The 19158-nt window shown below is 37.6% G+C and overlaps 1 protein-coding gene across 10 annotated transcripts in view; it reads right to left on the bottom strand.

Annotated features, from left to right (window-relative positions):
• The window catches only part of PEX5L (peroxisomal biogenesis factor 5 like), a 111539-nt gene extending 99864 nt beyond the window's left edge, over positions 1-11675 (bottom strand). For 5 of the 10 annotated variants that reach the window (XM_061353511.1, XM_061353513.1, XM_061353515.1 and 2 more), the window contains exon 1: positions 11169-11308. In XM_061353511.1, the coding sequence (XP_061209495.1) occupies positions 11169-11189 (21 nt within the window). In that variant the 5' untranslated portion in view covers positions 11190-11308. Of the gene's footprint in view, positions 1-11168; positions 11309-11386 lie in introns of those variants that run through there. The other 5 variants (XM_061353510.1, XM_061353516.1, XM_061353514.1 and 2 more) reach the window with 2 other exon arrangements.
• Between the last annotated feature and the right edge of the window lie 7483 nt (positions 11676-19158).

The raw sequence follows: 19158 nt of genomic DNA, 5'->3' as shown, positions 1-19158 counted from the left end.
GAACCATTTTTAGTTGTAGGGGGGAAATATATTTCCTCTGATTACTAAGGTTTTGTGTGTAGCAAAACTGTCCGTTCAGATGAGTGGGAGACTCTATAAGGAAGCTGGCAGAGTATTCTAAGTGTAAAGCTCAGTAATAGGAGTAGTCAAAAGGAATAGGCAATGGGAGGAGAAGTGAGACTGTTTTGCCACTACATGTCTGTCTGTCTTAGCAGGAGGTTACTGAAGCTGTGAAGACAATCAAGCCCTCCACAGCCATAATAAGAAGATTTTTGACTTCTTGAAGTTGAGGATTTTGGTCTTACTGAAAAGGAGTCAGGTTGTTTCTGCTTAGTCAGATACATTTCAGAAGACAAAAGGGGTTGCTGGGTTATTGAGGCTCAGTCTTCTGCTCACACAGGCAGCATGTCATAGAAAGTCTTTCAGAAATTGATTGTGTTTTATCTTTAAAGTAATTAGTTTTTTCCCTCCACTATTCCAGTTGGAAGGCTATTGGAAATCTTGATTGTTTAAATGATCAGAAACCTTCTTCTAATTTCCAACCTAAATTTATTCACAGCCAGTTAATATCCATTTGTTCCCGTGCCAGTTTTGTCCTTAGCTAATTTAGGTTTTTCCATATCTGGTGTTTATCTCCCTGATGCATTTACATACTGTGATTATGCTCCTGCTGAGTTGTCACTTTGCTCAACAAAATAAGCCAAAATATTCTGTACAAGAGACTTTCCATTCTCCTTGATCATCCTTCTTTGGACCTGTTTCCATGCCTCTCTTCTTGACCAGATCTGCATGAGATTCTCAATTGAAAATTTGCTAGTGGCACTGTAAACTGGCATCGATATTTTCCTGACTATTCTGAAAAAACTCTTCCAAAGCTAGACCTGCATCCGTCTTTTTTTTTTTTTTTATGGATATATCATATTGATGGCTTATAGTCATCTGTATGTGCAAGTCTTCTTGATAATTTCTAAACGATAGTTTACATCTTAGGGTTGACATTTTTTGTTACTGATGTTTAACAGCAGTTGTTGCACTGTTAAATTTCATTGCATTTGTAACATTGAAGTTTGCACAGTTCCCTCTGTATAGTAACTTTAAATTCATCAGTACTGATGATGTTTCCCAATACTGATGGTATTTCCAAGCACATCAACATACTCCTGTTTCTAATATGTTTATGGATAAAACATCTGACATCAGTAACAAGAGTCTTCCAGAGAGATCTTCCCTATTAAACTATCCTCAGTCCTTACTTTAATGTTCATTTCCCCATGCTAAGTTTCTTGCCCTCTTTACAGATTTTCTACTATTCCTTACTATATCCAGCTTCACTAATAATTTCTTTTGTGGCACCATAATAAATGCTTAGCAAAGATCATACAGATAAGTCAGTCTCCCTTGCCTAAAAAACCCAATGATGACAACAGGAAATGCTGCAAAATTATCCTGACATTATCTCCTCTTGATAAATTCAAATAGCATTTTTACCATTTTTCTGTTTAGTTGTTTAATTTTCCTTCAAGTTTGTCCCCTAAAACCTTGCAGATTATGGATAGTCACATGGGTACCTGGGCTGTTAGTTGTCTCACTATTTTTCTCACCTTATCTCAAATCTTGACACATTTTCTATTGTCCTGACCAGATTCATAACTAGGCTATTAAGTATTTGTTCTCAAGTGTTCAGTTTCATATTCCAGTCTCATGAGCAGTTTGGGATAGGGATGATAGAGTGCACCTCTGCATGAGCTTTTGCTTCACACATTTGTAATAATTGCAGGATTCATGTCCTCATAACCATTTGGCCTTTGCACCATAAATCAGGTTATCCATAATATGAATGCCACTTTTGGTTTGCTTCCCTCCTTCTTAATCATGTCACTAAAAAACTTTCAACAGTTGTTTTAATATACTTTCAAGATCTAAATAAGTTTTACTTTAGGCAAATTTTACTTTTTCCTTCTGCCTTTCAGGAGCCTTTATTTTCATTCCTTGTGTCTTCCTGGCTTAGCATTAACATTTTAACAACTGAAGTGTTTAGAAGTGAAGCGTCTTACAAAATTTTCCCTCACTTTCTTGGTATCCAGGTTCCTAATGTGATCAACACCCTTAGTTTTCTATCTTTCCTGAACAGCACGTAATTTTTTTTGAGTGCTCTAGCAATAAGTTTTCTTTTACTATTTCTAAGTAGGATGCAGCTGTTTTCTAATAATTAAGATTCCTTTGTTCTCTTTGTTCTGTTGCACAGGTTCAGGCAAGCCTGTGCATTCCTTCCAGTTTTGTATAGCTTGACAGATCATGTACATTACCTGGATTAAGTACAGTGGTAATATTAATAATGTTTTCTTATAGAGAAAGAAAATCTATTCTACAGAACTATAACAGCACTTTCTTCCCTCCTAGTTTCCATTATTTTGCCTTATTTTTCTCTGTTGTGCATCATAATTTTCCTCCTTTCTTTTATCTAACATTCTTCCTTGTATTCCTTTTTCAAAGCCTTCTTATAATTGTCCTCGTTCTTGGAAGGAGTGTTAGATGACAAATAGCAAAAGCTGAAAGATCTGTCTATATCTGAAGCCTGTAACTGGAAAATTATCTTCCTTGTTAAACTTCAGTGAATGACAGCAGAAATAACCTGTCAATTTGATGAGATACATGTCAAGCTACACCTGTTATTATTTCATTAATCACTTTTGTGACATTTCTGTCATTATTTCTGTGACAATAGTGTCCAAGGCATTTGTGAATACTAAAGCTGTCCTACTTTACATAAATAATATCAATCTGTTCTTTTGTGAAAAATACCAGATACTGATTTTTTTCGGATCTTCCTATTAGGGGATACTCTCTTGGATTTTAAAAATCTCTAACAGATTACTGTTGCATCAAAAGGTGATGTTTTCTCTCAGTTTTACATAGTACTCAAAAATATTAAAGAGCTTCTATTTATTATACCCTTTGCTTATTCTGTATTAATATTAAAAAACTTGACCTTAGGAAATTTTATGAACTTAAATATTTAGTGTTACTAAGAAATAGATCCCTACATTCCAGGGTAGCCTTAAGCAGGCAAGTATTATCTCTCAGTTGACTTAAAGAGCAGTGAGAATGAGTTCCTGAACCTTTTTCTTGATATGCATACTTGTTGGAAAATGCTGAATAAGAAAAAAAGCAATTTGTAACAGCTTTTTTGCCTCCATTCAGGGCATGATGTATTCTCTACACTATAACTTTGGAAACCAACTGCTGACAGGGGTTAACGTGAAAAAGCCCTGGAAGCCAATTATTCTCTTATTTACATCAGTATAGTTTCCACTTATATTCATTCATCTAAAGATACAGCTGGCTTTAATGTTGGTAAGGCAAATTTTAAAGGGTTCGGGTTTTTTTTCCCTTCAGCTTTGGAAAACAAGTCTGTAAAGCCAAATGATTGATCTAAAGAAAAAAATACAAAGAAAAATCTGACTGGTCCTAAAATAAACTTATGCCAAAATCATTCTGAAGTTGTCATATCTAAATGTCAGTAGATAAGAGTATTTGAATTTGTTATGCATCTCATAACAGAAAACAAAGTCTTAATGTAATCAAGAAAGATTGTTCGTCTGAGTTCACTGCACAGTACTTATCACATATGCTTTTGTTATTATACTGACAGATTCTAAAAGCATAGATGTTTTGTAAGTTAATTGAAAAATGTTGTCCAAATACATGAGCATGTATGTAACTTGAGTTATATTCAACATCCATACTGGGACAAGAGGTGTTTTAAGGAACTTATATGAAATTAACAGTGGCAAGTTACCAGAAGATAGTAGATTGTTTTAAAGACAAATGAACATGAGACAGTTATTTTACAGAGCAATTTGCAAGGACTGTAGTATGGTTATTTTCCCCTAGGGACTTCCAAAAGGGATAACGTGTGAGGAAAGAAAGTTCATGTACATTACTGTACACTACAAACTTTGTAGCAGCTGTAGGCAAAAAGTCAAGTTGCTCTTTTAAAGCCAGCTACTTCCCTTTTCTTGGTCGTCCCCTGTTGTCTCCTTATCTAGATTTAGTTTGTGAGCAGTGAAGTCCTCAGCCAAGAGCTTGTTTCTTTTTACCTGTGGCAGTGAACCTCACTGTGGAACATTTTTGCCTCGTGACCAAGTGCTGCTGAGAGGTGACCCAGACCCCACGGCACACAGCATACGGTCATGACATGGCTGGTTTTCTGTAAACACCATAAATAAAACTGCAGTGCAAATGTGGTAGGAGGTAAAGCATCTCAAGAAAGCCTTTGAACCAGGATAAGGAAGAGAAAATGAATAGATAGAGTCAGAGAAGAAACACTGGCAAACCTGTCTTAAGTGTTGATAGGCCTTGGAGAAGTGAAGGGAGAAAAGTTGGGGCTTACACCTATTATACCAACCTGACAGAAGTTTAATCAAAAAGCTGTTCAGGAGGAACTGCATTAATGGTGAGACACATGACTAGTTGTGCAGACTTTGTAAAAATCACATTCAGGGGCTAATGTTAAAGTTTGGGTTGTGTTTTCTGTTTGTGGGGAGAGGGATCTGAGAAGACCTGGATTGTCTGGGTTTTTATTTTTTTCATTCAGTATAAGAAGTTTCAATTACTTGATATTTTAGAATTTAATTATTATTTATATGCAAATAAAACTATTGGAAGTGAAACTCATCTGCCAGTGACTCAATATTTCAAAAGCCTGAGAAGGAAGCAATGAGATGTCTCCTCATAATAATTGTAACCTGGTAGAAAAATTTGCTGAATGCAGTCTTTAGGCATTTTGGTAATAATGCTATTGGACAATGATGAAAATGCATAACTACAGAAAGTCACTTCCTGACTTCGCTGTCATGACACCTGATGTGGAAGAGAGCTACTTCTCTCAGTTTTGCAGTATCAGCTGTCTCTGAAGTTGTGCAAACTTACATACTGGGATACAAATAGCAGATACAGTAGATACTTCTTGTGCTGTGTATGTAAGAAAACAAAGTTGGTTATATTAATTGGAAGTGCTATTCTAATATTTTTACCATTTTTGTTTCTAAGTATTGCAAAAAGTGTGGCAAGTTAAACAAGATCATTTTAAACAGATCTGATGTTTAAGTCACATCAACCCCCCACTTTTTTAATAATAAAAACACTTTCTGGAGATTCAGCTTGCTTATAAACAAGATTATTATAAATTAGAAATTATACAGATGAATGTTGATGGAATTGCATTTCCTAAAGGAAACTCTCAACTTCTCTATGATGTGGTTATCTCATCTTTCCTTTTATGCATCTTGTCCTAATTGTGTATTTCATCCTGATCTAGCTTGTGGACTTTTTCCAGGATTTTGGTCTCTTCCTTTGCATAGCAGCTTCTTCTACATTCTTCCATTCTGACACTGCTGGCCTGCCTTTTTCTCTCTCTGAAATATTAGCAGTGGGTCCCATCAAAATAATTAGTTTTCAACCATGCGTAAGCCTAAACTTTCAAATAAATATAAACCAAGCTATCAAAATAGACTCTCTGGGTAAATCTTCATACAGCTGAGTATTTTGCTAATGATCATCAGTTCTTGTTTTTAGTAGCTGTGCAGGTGCATTATAGGGTATTTGAAAACATGATTTTTAAAAAAAAGTAACTGCTGTTCAAGCTTAGCCTACATGCTAGGTGCTCAGATTAGGCAACGTAGGTGGGGAAATATGGATGAGTGGAAAGGTGACTTGGCTTGCTGGAGTCATAAGATGAAGCTTGAGGTAAAATCCAGGTTGCTAGATGTGTAGTTTAAAAAGCTAGCAACTGTGTCATGCTGTCATAGATTATGAAAATAGTGGTAGATAAAAAAAGAAAACAAACCAGCATAATTTCTGGAGTAAAGAGTGCGTCTTTTGTAAAATCTATATACTGTACTTTTTTATATAAATAATGCAATGCTAGGCATTGTTGTTTTTCTGTGTTTTGAATTAATGTAACTCCAGAATAGACGGATGGATCCTTATGTAGTTAGTAAGAGCTCCTCTTCATTTGTATCCAGCAAAAATACACTGTGTGCCAAGAGTTCCTGAGCCTTTGCAAGATTTTCTGCTAAAACTTGTAAAACTGCCTAGCAGCTTTAAGGAGCGCTTCTTTATACCAGCTCTACAAATACTCATAATTTGTACAGTTTTAGTATGTGTCTTAGCCAAAAGCACTTTGTCACCTACTTTCTTTGAATGAACTTCTCTCAATGAAAGTGAGCTGATTATTTTTAGCTTATTTCATTTATAAGTAGTTCATAATCTACTGTTCAAAACTTGAAAAACTACTAGTGAATAACTGGTAAATATCAAGACAAAATGGAAAACACACCACTGTAAGCACTGTCCTCATATTGTGGGTACTTTTGGAAAAGGCTTATAATAATGAAAAATAATCAGTTTATGGTAATGGAATTTCAGCTAGCATTTATCATTCATTGACACCACTAGGAATCAATTAGAATTCCAGCTATGTGCCCAGATTTTTAGAATCTTGTATCTTAAAATTATCAAGCTTATGTTGATCTTAACAGCTGAGCAAAAATTCAATTTAGCATTGAATTGAGTTTTGTTGTTCATGTTCTTTGTGATGTTTTATTCACATATAATGCATATTCACATCAAAATGTATAGTTGAGAGATTAATTTTTATTTTTAATTGATTAATAGCTTGAGGTTTGTTTATTTCAGGTGGCAGTGTAACCAACACTATTAAAGTATTTTTAATAGGTTATCAAATAAGCAAAGATGGGACATGCATCTACAGCTGATCTCGAGACAGTTTTGCTTCACTTCTCCCAGTGAGTCAGCTGTGTTTTAAGTGTTGGGAATTCAACGCAAAAATGCTTTTTCTAACTCTAAAATATTTAGCAACACTTTTCAGGCCCACTACAACATGTGAAGCCCTTGAGGTTTCATCTTGCAGAATTTTCATATGTACATAGTTATTTTTCTTTACACAGACTACAATCATATAGGTTTGAGTTTAACCAAAATCCCACTGAAACATGAATCATTAATATGGATCATTTAATGTAAATATGAAATGCCAATAGCGGAATGTTAAATTATCTTTAATAATAAAGAACACAGCACAACAATTAAGGGCATGATGTTGATTGCCTATGCAATTAAAAGTTTAGGAGACTACCCAACCTGGAACTTGGCCAAAACATCATGATTAACAAGTCTGTTCTTGTGAAAAAGTGCCAGGGGAACTCCGATAGCCATGTGTGGTCAACATTTCTGCTTTGTCTAAATTAAGCCACCTTGAAACATAACACTGCCATACGTAAAATCCCATGACAACATTTGGTGAAGCACTTCTGTTCAAGCATTGGTGCTGGAGAAAGCTGACTATATACCGCATTAAGGCAAACAGTTTTGAAAGCATTTATTTTGAATTTCCTGGTAACCCAAATGCTGCTAAAAATCCCATTCTGTGATTTTAATTTACTCTCCATCCATTTATAGAACCATCATAAAAGTATATTGTATACCAGGTATATAATATACTGTAAAAAACTGAAAGCATCTTACTGTTGGTTGTTAAAATTATAGACATTTTAGAACAGTGACTGTGGGATGAACTCTGCTTATATTTTGCTTCCATCTGGTCTGCTACTCTTTCCTTGAAGAAGATGGAAACCAGCACACATTGGATTGCACATACTGTCCTATTTACACTGATTTACGCTCAGGTTTTTTGCTATATCTGGGTAATCCTAGGGTGTGCTCCTGTATCCATCAGGTTTTATCCTGTTGTAGCCTGAGTTTACTGAATTAAACAGGACTCCTTACATAACTGAAGTTGTACATTTGTAGGCAAATAGTCTGCACGTCTCATCTGAAGTTCTTTCTCATGCAGAAGCCTCACCTTAAAGGCACAGGCTTCAGGAAGTGGCTACGTACCTTGAAACCGATGCCAGTCCCTGCTACGTTTTAAACAGTTACTGTGTCAACCGACCTGGTTAGTAAATACAGTTAAATCAAATGCTTATGCTTATTATGATAGTGAAATAGCTTTAAAAAGGCTCCTATGGCACTGTGCTTTCATGCATCCTATTTCTGGCTCTTTGGAAGGCCACTTCACCTTTTTCCTAGTATTTTATGTGAAAGCATGCTGTGCATAAATAATACAAAAGCTAGCTCTGTAGAAAGGTGTGTGGAAATGTAAAGGCAGTAAGACAGTGCTTTGAACCAGTAAGTTCTTTCATTTCTTTTTTCCTTTTCTTTTTTTTTTTTGAAACTGTCTTTGGAATTTTAGCTTAGGGACCTCTCTAGTGTTTCTATGTTGTAACGATTCATTTATAAAACAGCAAGAGGGAAATCACAACCTAGGTCTTTTGAATAAATTAAGTTTTTTTCTGGGATTAAGAAAAATAATCACAACTAATCTGTGCTGCAACCTAAAAATCGAGATACACATACTGATGTAGGTAGTAAAGCCTGACATAGTAAAGTACTTTAGGTGCTGGACTTCAGCGGTGCTTAAATGCAAAATGTATTTCATCTACATGTGCAGAGTTTATTGAGCTTAGTCAGAAATTCCCCACTGAAGCTGATAATGCTTGCTGCCTATTCAAGATAGGTAAATTCTCTATAGTCTCTATAGTTACGCTTATTATGTAGTTATGGTTGTTAATGTTCTCACAGAAGTCTTCCAAGAATTACCTGAGTTACAGCAGGGTCTTAGTAAAACATGGGCTCTGTAAACATCTTTTAAAGTAATCTGACTAAGGAACTATTTCTGCATATTTTACTTTTATGTCTGAGAACAAAGCAGTAGGAAAAAGGGAAATGACAGCTGGCATTCTAAATCATATTCTACATTTGATCACTATAACCATCAGAGCTTTTGCTTTAAAGAGTGTAGGGTCAGGTGTTATCTACTGGAACATCATTTGACATTTGAATGTGTGAAGGTAGATGCTTAAGTAGCCAGATAGGGCCCAGCTAAACATTCTAGTTTCACTTAAGGAAGTGGGAGCTGTATGAGTGCTCAGTTTCTTTAAAAACAAGATTATTTTTGTTTGGGACTCCAGGTACTTAGATGCCTGACTTATAAAGCCTGACTTAAAAAGGTTCACCTTATTTTAGATTGGCAGGTAATTGCAAACCGTTTCCCCCAAGTTAATACATGTCTTACCAGAACTCTTGGAGATAGTAAGAAAGGACCCATAATGCATATATGTGCCTACATTTTTGTTAGTGTGTGGTTTGATACTGTACTTTTATGGTAACATCAATAGTTTGTGTTCCAAAATGATTTAGTAAACATTACAGTGGATTATTTCACTGCAAAGAAATCAGCTCTGCATTGGTTTTGTTCCACTCACTTAAAGGCTCTAGTTAAGGCTCTAGTAAACATGAAAATCTTTCCTAATGCTTTAGTTATTTTTAAGTGTTAGCTGAAGAACATTAATGCTTCCTGTTAGGACAGAAGTATATTAAAAAGTTTGGTTGATAAACTCAGGTGGGTTTTTTTTTAAAGAAGTGTACTCAATATGAATAGCATTTTTAATTCATCAAATTTATAAAGAGAATTTGGTTAGAATTTGATGACATTTGGGCTAGAAAAATAACAAAAATGTTTTGAAAGAATTAAAGGACATCAATCACAAAGTGTTTGTATGTTTTGACCTGATTTCCCTATTGCAAATTTGATTTCAACTTTTTAATGACTCAGAAAATTTAGGGTGCTGCCAGACAGCTCAATATTAAATTACAATTCCTTCTAAAAAGTGTTGTGTGTTTGTTGAAACCTTGCAATATATAACTTATAGCAAAGAACTTCTGTTTTCTTAGCAATAGAAATACCTATTTGCAACGTCCAAGTCAGTATCATTAGTTATAGGATTGTTTCTGTTACCATATAAACAATGCATTCTTGAACCTTATAATCAGAACTATATAGCCATACATATTCTCCTTCTATTGATTACATTTCTTGTTAAAACCTGTTTGCTTTCCTACCACAAGCAGTATTATGACATGTTGTTTATCATTGTTGAGATCAGGTAACACAAACATGAAAAAGTAACTCATATCACTCAGTTCTAGAAAGCAGAGTGCTGAATCAGAGTCCTCACTTAACTCACATATTGTACACAACCCTGTGTTTGACATTGACTTAAGTTTAATGTCCCTGATGACCATTCAGCAGATATTGCAATACTGGGCAGAGTCACACCAAGGAGAAGTGGTCAGCTTACACTTACTAAACCCGCAGGTTCTCTGTAAGCAACCTTAAGACTAACAACGCTACATGTGAGGCTGCCACTGTACATGATAAAAGCATTTGATCATTCCTGGTAATGAACACAAAGCCAGACTGGGTTCGAGAGCAGAGGAATGAATTTGGGAGACTAGTGTAAACCTTTACTTCAGTTTGGCATTTCCTCCCCCTTCAAAACAGACTTGGCTTTCCAAAGAGCTATGTGAAGGAGAGTGGGACTCAAGGTTAAAGTCATCACGTCCAAGCCACTACTATGTTTTTATCAGGGAGAGGCATTTTCTGTTACAGTGATACAGATCAGTAGGATCATGAGACAAGATTTTGGTATAAAATGTTGAAGTCAGTCAGAAATGTGTTTTAATTAATTCTACAAAGTCATTCCAGGGCTCAGCAAAATCGATCCTCATCCCATGTTGGGAGGGAAGAACAGAAATCCATCACCTTTAAACACGCCACACTGTGCAAATCAATGGCTTTAGTGTGGCATGAAATCTTTGCAGATTTTGCAAAGCAAGTGCTCTGTTTTATCCCTTATTGTTTGCCCTTCACTTGACATACAGGAAGAGATGCATCAAGAGGATGGTAGGAGACATATGTCACTTAAAACATGCCATAACACTGTTTGCCCTGGAATGCTCCCTTGAATCTGTTTGAACAAGCAGGCATAACAAACGTATACATATACACAAAACTTTACCAGTTACAAAGTTGATAGAACCCCTTTTCCCTCCGCCCCCTTGAGCAGAGCTAGCCCTAGGCATACTCTTCCCTTCTGCCCCGAGTTGGAGTGCCATCTTCATACTGCACCAGCTCACTTGTTGCACGGTGCCGGGGTGGCATCTCCCCTCTGCTCAACCCACAGAAACTTCACAGAATCTCGTTTCAGCGGGCTTCACCTCTCCACCCTCTTGCAGTCTCTTACCTGCATGTGTCCCTGGTACATTCTGCTTCGGCTGGCTCAGGTGCCCCTCAGGCCGACAGGTTGGCTGTACGCTGGGGCAGGGGCACTTCTATTTGCACGGCTAAAGGAAAGGAAAAAAAAAAAAAAAACACAAAACAACCAAAACCAAAAAAGCGCCTAACCCTGATGAAGGATCTATTTTTTGCAAATTATTCAGTTTGTCCTGGAAGCGCCTTTACCGCTTTCCGTAACCCAGCGCTGCGGGCTGCTTCCTTCCCTCCTCTCTCCCTCGCTCTCCCTGTTTAATGCGGTGCTGCAAACTGCAAAGGAGCTGTTCCTCGCGGGGTGCTGAGGGGAGGCGGGCCGGAGCCGGGCGGCGGCGGCGGCGGGGCTGCCGGGTGGGGAGCGCCGCGGGGCGGAGCGGAGCGGGGCCGCCCGCTGGCGGGCCTCACCTTGTCCCGCTGCCAGCCGGACCGGCCTGCCGGCCCTGGCCCGCGGCTCCCCCCCGCCTCCGGAGACAGCCCCAGGCTCCCTCCCTCTCTCCGTTTCCTCTCTCTTCCTTCCCTTCCCCCTCCTTTCTCTCCTCCCTCTTTTTTCTCTCCTCCTTCCCTTCCTCCCTCCCTCCCTCCGCAGAGGGAGCGCGCAGTATCCAGGGAACGCGCGGAGCCCCGCGGCCACCGGGCGGAGCCCTGCCGGGGTCCCGAGAGAGCCGCGGTCCCCTGGCTCAGCCAACCCGCACGGGCTGGCGGCTTCCGCTGCAGCAATTTAAAACGAATAAATAAATAAATAGTAGTCAGAAGAACAGAAAAACCTGAGTGTCCCAGAGCCAGGGCACAGCAAAACCTGGATCGGGCACACGAGGCCTCCTGGAGTTTTGCCTCCTCTCGTGGAAAGAGAGGGGTCGGGTGCATCCCACGGAATGGTTTGTCTCCAAACCTGGTGCCAGCTGTGCCCTGTTCCCAGCCCTTCCTCATCGCTGCTGCAGCTGGAAGAGGGCTGCTGGCTGCTCCCTGCAGCGCTGGAAAAGTTTGGCATTGCAGAACGAGAGGGATGTTGAGGTTACAGACATAATTAAATGGAATTTTAGTAATATGCCTCGTCATGTTTTTCAACGCTTAGCAAAGATGATGTCACGTAGGAAAAATGCTGATAATAGCCTATACGTGCAAAATTCTGACATTGTAAACTGGCACAGCAGGCCTGGCTAAATCCTGAAACCAACACCTACATCATATTGGATCCAGTTTTTCTCCTTTCCCCATCTGAAACCTTAAACTTACCCTCTGCTAAAACCAGCAGCTGCTTCAGTTTCATTGCAAATTGCTGTCCCACCTATATTTATCTATATTCAGTAGTACAGAAAACAACTAGTGTCTGGAACTTGCTGGATGCTACAATTTTGTGGCTCTGAGCTTGCAAGTCTTACTATGAAACTACAGAAAACTTTATGATGCTTTTGATTGACCAGAACAATCCAGCATTAAGCACGTTCCAGTACTAGAGCTATACAAAATAGATCTCTTATTCCTGAAACCAGCATGTGTGTCATCACAGCTCTTGTTTCAGCTAAATACGCTTTTCTGAAGTGTTCTATTCAGATTTAAAAAATGAGGTTTTGCAGAACACAAGTTTGTAAAGTTGTCAATGATGGTACAAGCAGAATCTAGCCAATTAATTTTTTTGCCTAAGCTTGAGAGTTTTATTTTTTCTATAGACAGCAAGAATGACAGTTCTGTTACATGCAATGAATATGCATCCAGCTCACTGAGATTCTCAGAACAGCCTAGTTTAGCCATGTGTTGGTGACAAAGGGAAATAAGAAATGAATATGTTTTGTCTAAATCCCTTAAGCTGCTTTGAAAACCTCAATTAAGAGCTGATGAGCTTAAAATACTTCTTTGGGATTGTCCATACATGTTTTAGACATATCTTACTGTAAAACTTCAGTGTATAATACAAAAGGTGGCTGCACTTACATAGATGAAAATATCAGATTTGAATTATTGTGGTTTCACTTAAGGTATAAAATATGGAACAGAGATTTTTCAGCTCTAAGTATTTGGCTTGCTTAGTGCTCAATTTAGAAGGAAGTCTCGGTCTAGACGAGAAAAAGTAAGTCCTAGTTAAACTTGAAGCCTTGGTGCCTTTGCCGTTTGTTGAACAGAAATGCATTAGGCTCTTAAGCTTTAAGTAATCTTGAAGGTACACTTTTTCACTCTGAATATAGTAGGTCCAGATTATCCTTTCCTGGGTCAGTGGGCAAGTTTTTTACACTCGCTAAGTGTTTTCAAGGCATGTGACGATTTCTTTTTTGTTGTTGTTTTAAGTACAGGGCACTTTTGTTTTTCTGAGGGGGAAGCTGGGATACATTTGTCAACACCACTATGTAGCAGTATCTATTTTTTCTGAACTGAACTATATGCATTGTGAGTCAATTTTTTCCGACAGTGTAGGAAAAAGTACACTTATAGTAGAATAATTATTAATTCAGGAATGAATTCATGCAATGTTATTTGTGGGTGGGGACAAACATTGGTAGAATTTGGCAAAATTCAAATGCTAGAGATGAGATTTTATAGTATAGTGTGTGTCAGAATAGCCATTTTTCCTAATGCATCAGAAGCAAGTGCATTCATCTCACAATTTTTTGATGCACTGACATGCTGATGCCACAGTTTGGCAGGGTCTGGCTGATCCAGTAAAGCCAGGTAGATCTAGCTTTTACCTTTTTCCTTAGCAGAGGGCTAAATCACTTGGCACAGGTCAGTAAGGTGGCTGGCAGAGCAGCAGTTGTGCAGTGGAGACATGGAAATTATGCATAGATAGATGGATGTAGTGTTTTTTTCTTCAGAAGCTGTGCTTTAAATATCTTCCAGTGCAAGCCATACTCGCATGCACACACAGTGCTGTGCTTTCACAAGCATAAGTTCTCTCTTTGCTCTATCTCTTTACTAGAAGAAGCTTCTGTGAGATCAATTATCTCTCCAGCTAGTTCTAATCTGGAATCGATACATGATATTTATTGCTCAGTTGGAGTACAATTTAAGAAATGTGATGGTGGATGGGACAAAAAGCATTAATGTGCAATTTTGTAACATAAATATAAATATAAAGGTAAGATCTTTACAGCTTAGAAAGAGATGAGTGCCAGGACCCGTGCTGTCTGTGACTCTGCTCTATTTGTGGATGTGAAGGTCTGTTTTGTTACAGGGCGTATTTAATCACCAAAGGTTTACTTGCCTAAATGCTTTAAAAACATTTTTTCTGTTGTGGTCCCTTTTGGCCTGTCTGTGTGGCTGCATTAGTGTTTGAATCACTGATGTCTTTGTGCTACGAGTTCTCTGAGCTATGTTGTTTGTTATGGCAGAAACGGGAGAAATGAGGGTAGAAAATGTAAAAGTCATAATGTTTGTTAAAAGAAAGAAGAGTCACCATATGGCTCAACAGATTTTAATTAATATTAAATTGCCAGGGGAAATTTTGAAAAAGTCAAATAAAAATCCTTTATTTCACAAATAAGTATTTAGAATTTGTTTTCAAATACATTTCTGGGGGAATTAGGACTATTAGGAAGCCTAGATGTAGTAATGGGAACTCCGGGGCATTTTCAGAAATACATAAGGTGTTTTTGGAGAATATAGCAGTTATCTAGTTACTGTCAAAAACCTGACATCTAACTGCCATGGGGAGGCAGTAGTTATTCCTTTAGGCCTTACTGATATTTATGTCATCTTGCAAATTTAACTAATAGTTCTAAATCACTGACTGAAACTGCACAAGGCAACACATGTAGATTCCAGTTAACAACAGTTATTGCAGTAATCTTCATTAACAAAGTGCTGGCATGTTAATGTCTGGTGTCTATGCCAAGAAACCACATGGGAAGGGCAAATAATGATTTTTATTAGGGAAATCATGCAATGATAAACAGCCCTGGACATTCCAAGCCAGGAAAGTGAACATATACCCAGTGTGAAACGTGTAGTTACAGTTACATGCTCTTCCTGAATGTGGATGCTTTTCTGAAGACGGGCAAGAGGTAACTTGAAGGAAAATGAGTTTCATAGCTTCAGGATGTGCACAGCAAAGTGTTGGGTGGAAGAGTTTTAAATTCAAACTGAGGGGGATGATTAGTGGCACTGGGGGCAGCCATTGCCTGTGATGTGCTATATTGCTTCAGTTTCAGAAGCAAGACTTGGAGAGAGCACTTTGGGGAACTCGGACCTCTTCACCCACAGCAGGTTGTATCCATCACTCTACTGTGCTTCTCACATCTCTCTGAATTTCTTGGTGTTTCTCATGTGTGACAACAGATTGTACTGCCAGCATCCAACAACAGCATATGTTTAGTCATAAAGACACAGATTTGCTGCTTTGTTCAATAGTAGATTAATGTTCTGATGCATACACCTTATATAAAACGTCAGTCTATTAGCTCATGTAACCATGGAGATAATAAGTAATTTGCATACATGGAAACTCTTTGGGTTCATTTAGGCCTATCATGAAGAAATAGATCCTTACAAATGTTAATAGTAATAAATATTTTCATAAATAATATCTTCTGCTAACTGAAAATAATTGGCCTAATTTGTGAAGACATGGAGCTGATTAAAAATTAACTACCAAAAATAACCTAGCGTATTCTTGGGCTCAAGTGAGGTTCAAAGCCTGTGAATTTTCAATTCTGTTGTTAATGTATTAATAGTTGTAAATCTTATTAATAACATAGAATTCAGTTATAGTATTGTTAGTTCTGACAGATTCTAATTGCACTTTATACTTTTTTAATTGCAATTGTAAGGTATGAACAGTACAAACACACTTCAACAAAAGTGCTAATTATGTTACATGTATTTGCATATTGCTTTTATATGCTAACATGATTTATGTGTGTTTAGGGAATGCATGTAAAGGAGGTGTTTGAGGTGCTTTACATACTTTAATGAATAATAAATTTGAGCAACGCACAATCCTAAATTAATTTTGAAAAGCTAAGTTTTGTTAATGATGCATGTAAAACAATTCATTAACAAGACTCAATGTAAAAAAACACCAGTCACAGTAATAAATAGCAATTAGATTGTAAATAGTCTGAGTAGAATACTAATAGCTTAATTTTTCATTATGTTGGATTTGCATCAGTTTTATTCACCTGTAACTCCATGTCTGTCAGTAAATACCAGGCTAGAACTCGTCAACAGAACGAAGAAAAATGTCACACTATTCCAGAGTATAGCCAGCATAATTGCAAACACCTCAGGGCTATTTCAGTTGAAATTGCTGTTACCCTACTCTATTTACAGCATGGCCATTGTTACCCCAATTTTATGTTCAGGGTAAGTGCTGTGAGCAGGCAGAAGGGGAAGAGGTCCAGCTGCACCCCTGTTTGCACAGCCCTACATGTTGTAGAGGTGGTGGTATATAATGGAGCAAGGTTACTGCTACTGCAGTCCATGTCACTCATGCCTGTATCTGAAACAAGCTGTGGGATAATTGTAGCTTCCTGGGGAAAAGTGGGCTTCGGGTGGGCTTTTCACTTACATTTGTATTCAGTCTGGCAGCAGCTAGCACTGCAAAATGTGGCCTATTTGAGGGAGGATGCAAGTCATGGTTATGTGTTAACATATCATCCATATCAAATCATAAGGAGTAAATCTGTTCTGCCTTTATTGTATGTGGTTGTATTTGTTACCACTGTAGCTGCTGGGTTTTGCCCAGCCATTTTTGATGTGCAGTAACACTGTTACCACTTGGAAATGCCTCATAAAAAGATCTTCTGCCTATTTAGGAGAGAAAGGAAAAGAAAGCATGTCTCTCCACTTTCCCCATGCACCTGATTACATTTCAGTGGCCAAATGTCTAATGCTCTTAAGGTTTCCAGAATTTGGATCCTGGCATGCTTCTGCTGAAGAAAACACAAACTTTTCACTGACTCCACTGAAACAGAGTGCATGAATAAAGGCTTCCTCTATGCAAGTGTAGCATAAATGTAAACTTACCATCCCTCATTTATTAACTAGAAAAAGGATCTATGGAAGGTTTAGAACCTCCAAGCATACACAAGTACTGCAGTTACTATGATTGCAGTGTAGCATTAATGTATTAGGGTTGATTCTGCAACCTTTTATTGAAAGTCACAAAATGTGGAAAGTCCACAAGGCCAAGGATAGTCAGCTCCAGTGCTCAACTATCCTACTATTTGAAATTTTTTACTATTGACCTTAAATATGCATTGCTGAAGTTTATGCCCTCTTTAGTTTTTGCTTTAGCCAAAATTGATGTGCGGAGGGGTGTAGTCGCTTTCCATTTGTGCTTTGTACACCTTTTAAGAAAATTATTGCACCTCCCTCAATTTTCTGTTTTCTAGAGTAAACCATCACAGTTCCTTAAACCTTGTCACATAAGCTGGGTTTTCTAGATCTTGATCATCTTTCTTATCTTTACTTTCCTTAGACTGGTTTACTTCAGCAGTGACCCAAACTGGACTAGTACTTTAGTCTGCTCTTGTTGAGGAGACTATAAAATTCTTCATATGTTTTACATTCAGAATTTCTGTTTATACATCTCCTGTATGGTGTTGCAACACCATGATACTGTTGAGTCATGTCCAGCTTGTTATCTACTGTAACCTTTAGTGATATTCCTAAATCATTTATTTACCTACCATGGTTTGTGGGTTTTTTTGTTGATTAGTTCTACTTAAGTTTATAATTTTGGTACTGTACTTATTGACTTGTATCCTACTTGTCCAAAACCATTTTTCTACTTTATCAAGACATTTTAAAATTCTGACTGCATCCTTGTCTTGTTCTCACAGGCTGTTCCACCTTCATAGTGCCTGCAAATTTAACAAATATGGTTTCTATTCTTTTGGCTATATCATTAATCAAAATTCTGAATTATATACTGTTCTGTGGAATGCCACTTGGGAAACCCCTCTAGTTTGACAGTGAATCATCAAAACTGTTTTCTGAGTAGAGTTGAGCAGCCGTCTAATAGTAATTTTTTCTAGATGATGTTTCTCCTAGCTGTTTATGAAAATATCATAAAGTTCTTAATAGTAATTTTTCTAGATGATGTTTCTCCTAGCTGTTTATGACAATATCATAAAGTTCTTACTAAAAATATCTAGTCTATTTTTGCCTGTGTATAATGCCTGCTAACCCATTGAACAGAGAAAATGGTCTGCATTGTTGGCTACTCCTCCCCTTGTCATCTTCTAGATACTTAAATTGTTTGTTTACTTGTTATAGTAGTTCTGCTGTAATTTGAAGTAAGCTTTCTGTCCTTTCTTTCCCCTATTCTTAATGCTAAGCACCAAGTTTGTACCTTTTTACAAGTTCTGTTTAATGCTTGATATTGCTTCAGTCTGTGCTCATCATATCTGAGGGTGAATTTGTTCATGTGTAGTTATTCTGAAAACAACTAACTTGCCTAAATACATCTAAGCCTGTGTTTTCCTGTCACTGGAGTTAGGTCTGTTAGACTTCTGATTACAGCTGATCATCTCAGGTAATTTAAATCTAGGGTTTTTCTTTCAGAAACCAGTAATAGTTTAACAGCATGTAGCTCCCTGGGGGTTCCAAAACATGTTTTAGAAGCTGCATAACTATCCAGGCATTTACCTACACCAAACTCTGTGGGGTATGTGGCCAGATGGATGCCAATATCCAAGCTGGCTTTGATTTAAAGCTAGCTTTGCTATGCCTGCACTACATTGCCAGTACATCAGTGAGTGCAATATAAACTCCTTAATTTAACTGAGTTAGGAAAAATTACTTACATAGAATACTTGCTTATAGAGTTAATGAAAATCTGCTTTAGGTGGCTTAATATTGCTAAAAATGTTTATGTAGTACCAGTACCTAAAGCATGCTAGCCCACAGATGAAAGGAAGATTTGCTAGGATTTTCTTCTGATCGTTGTTTCTTGAGTACAAGAATGCTTTACAGATCTCAAAGTGAAAATTTTTGCTCTTTAATTAGGTTTTGTCCACTTGTGATTGCTG

Source organism: Neopsephotus bourkii, unplaced genomic scaffold (genome assembly GCF_033783945.1).
Source record: "Neopsephotus bourkii isolate Nb327-2 ecotype Australia unplaced genomic scaffold, CSIRO-AGI_Nbou_v1 NB_678, whole genome shotgun sequence".
Lineage (NCBI taxonomy): Eukaryota > Metazoa > Chordata > Aves > Psittaciformes > Psittacidae > Neopsephotus > Neopsephotus bourkii.
This window is presented reverse-complemented; position numbering and strand designations above follow the sequence as displayed.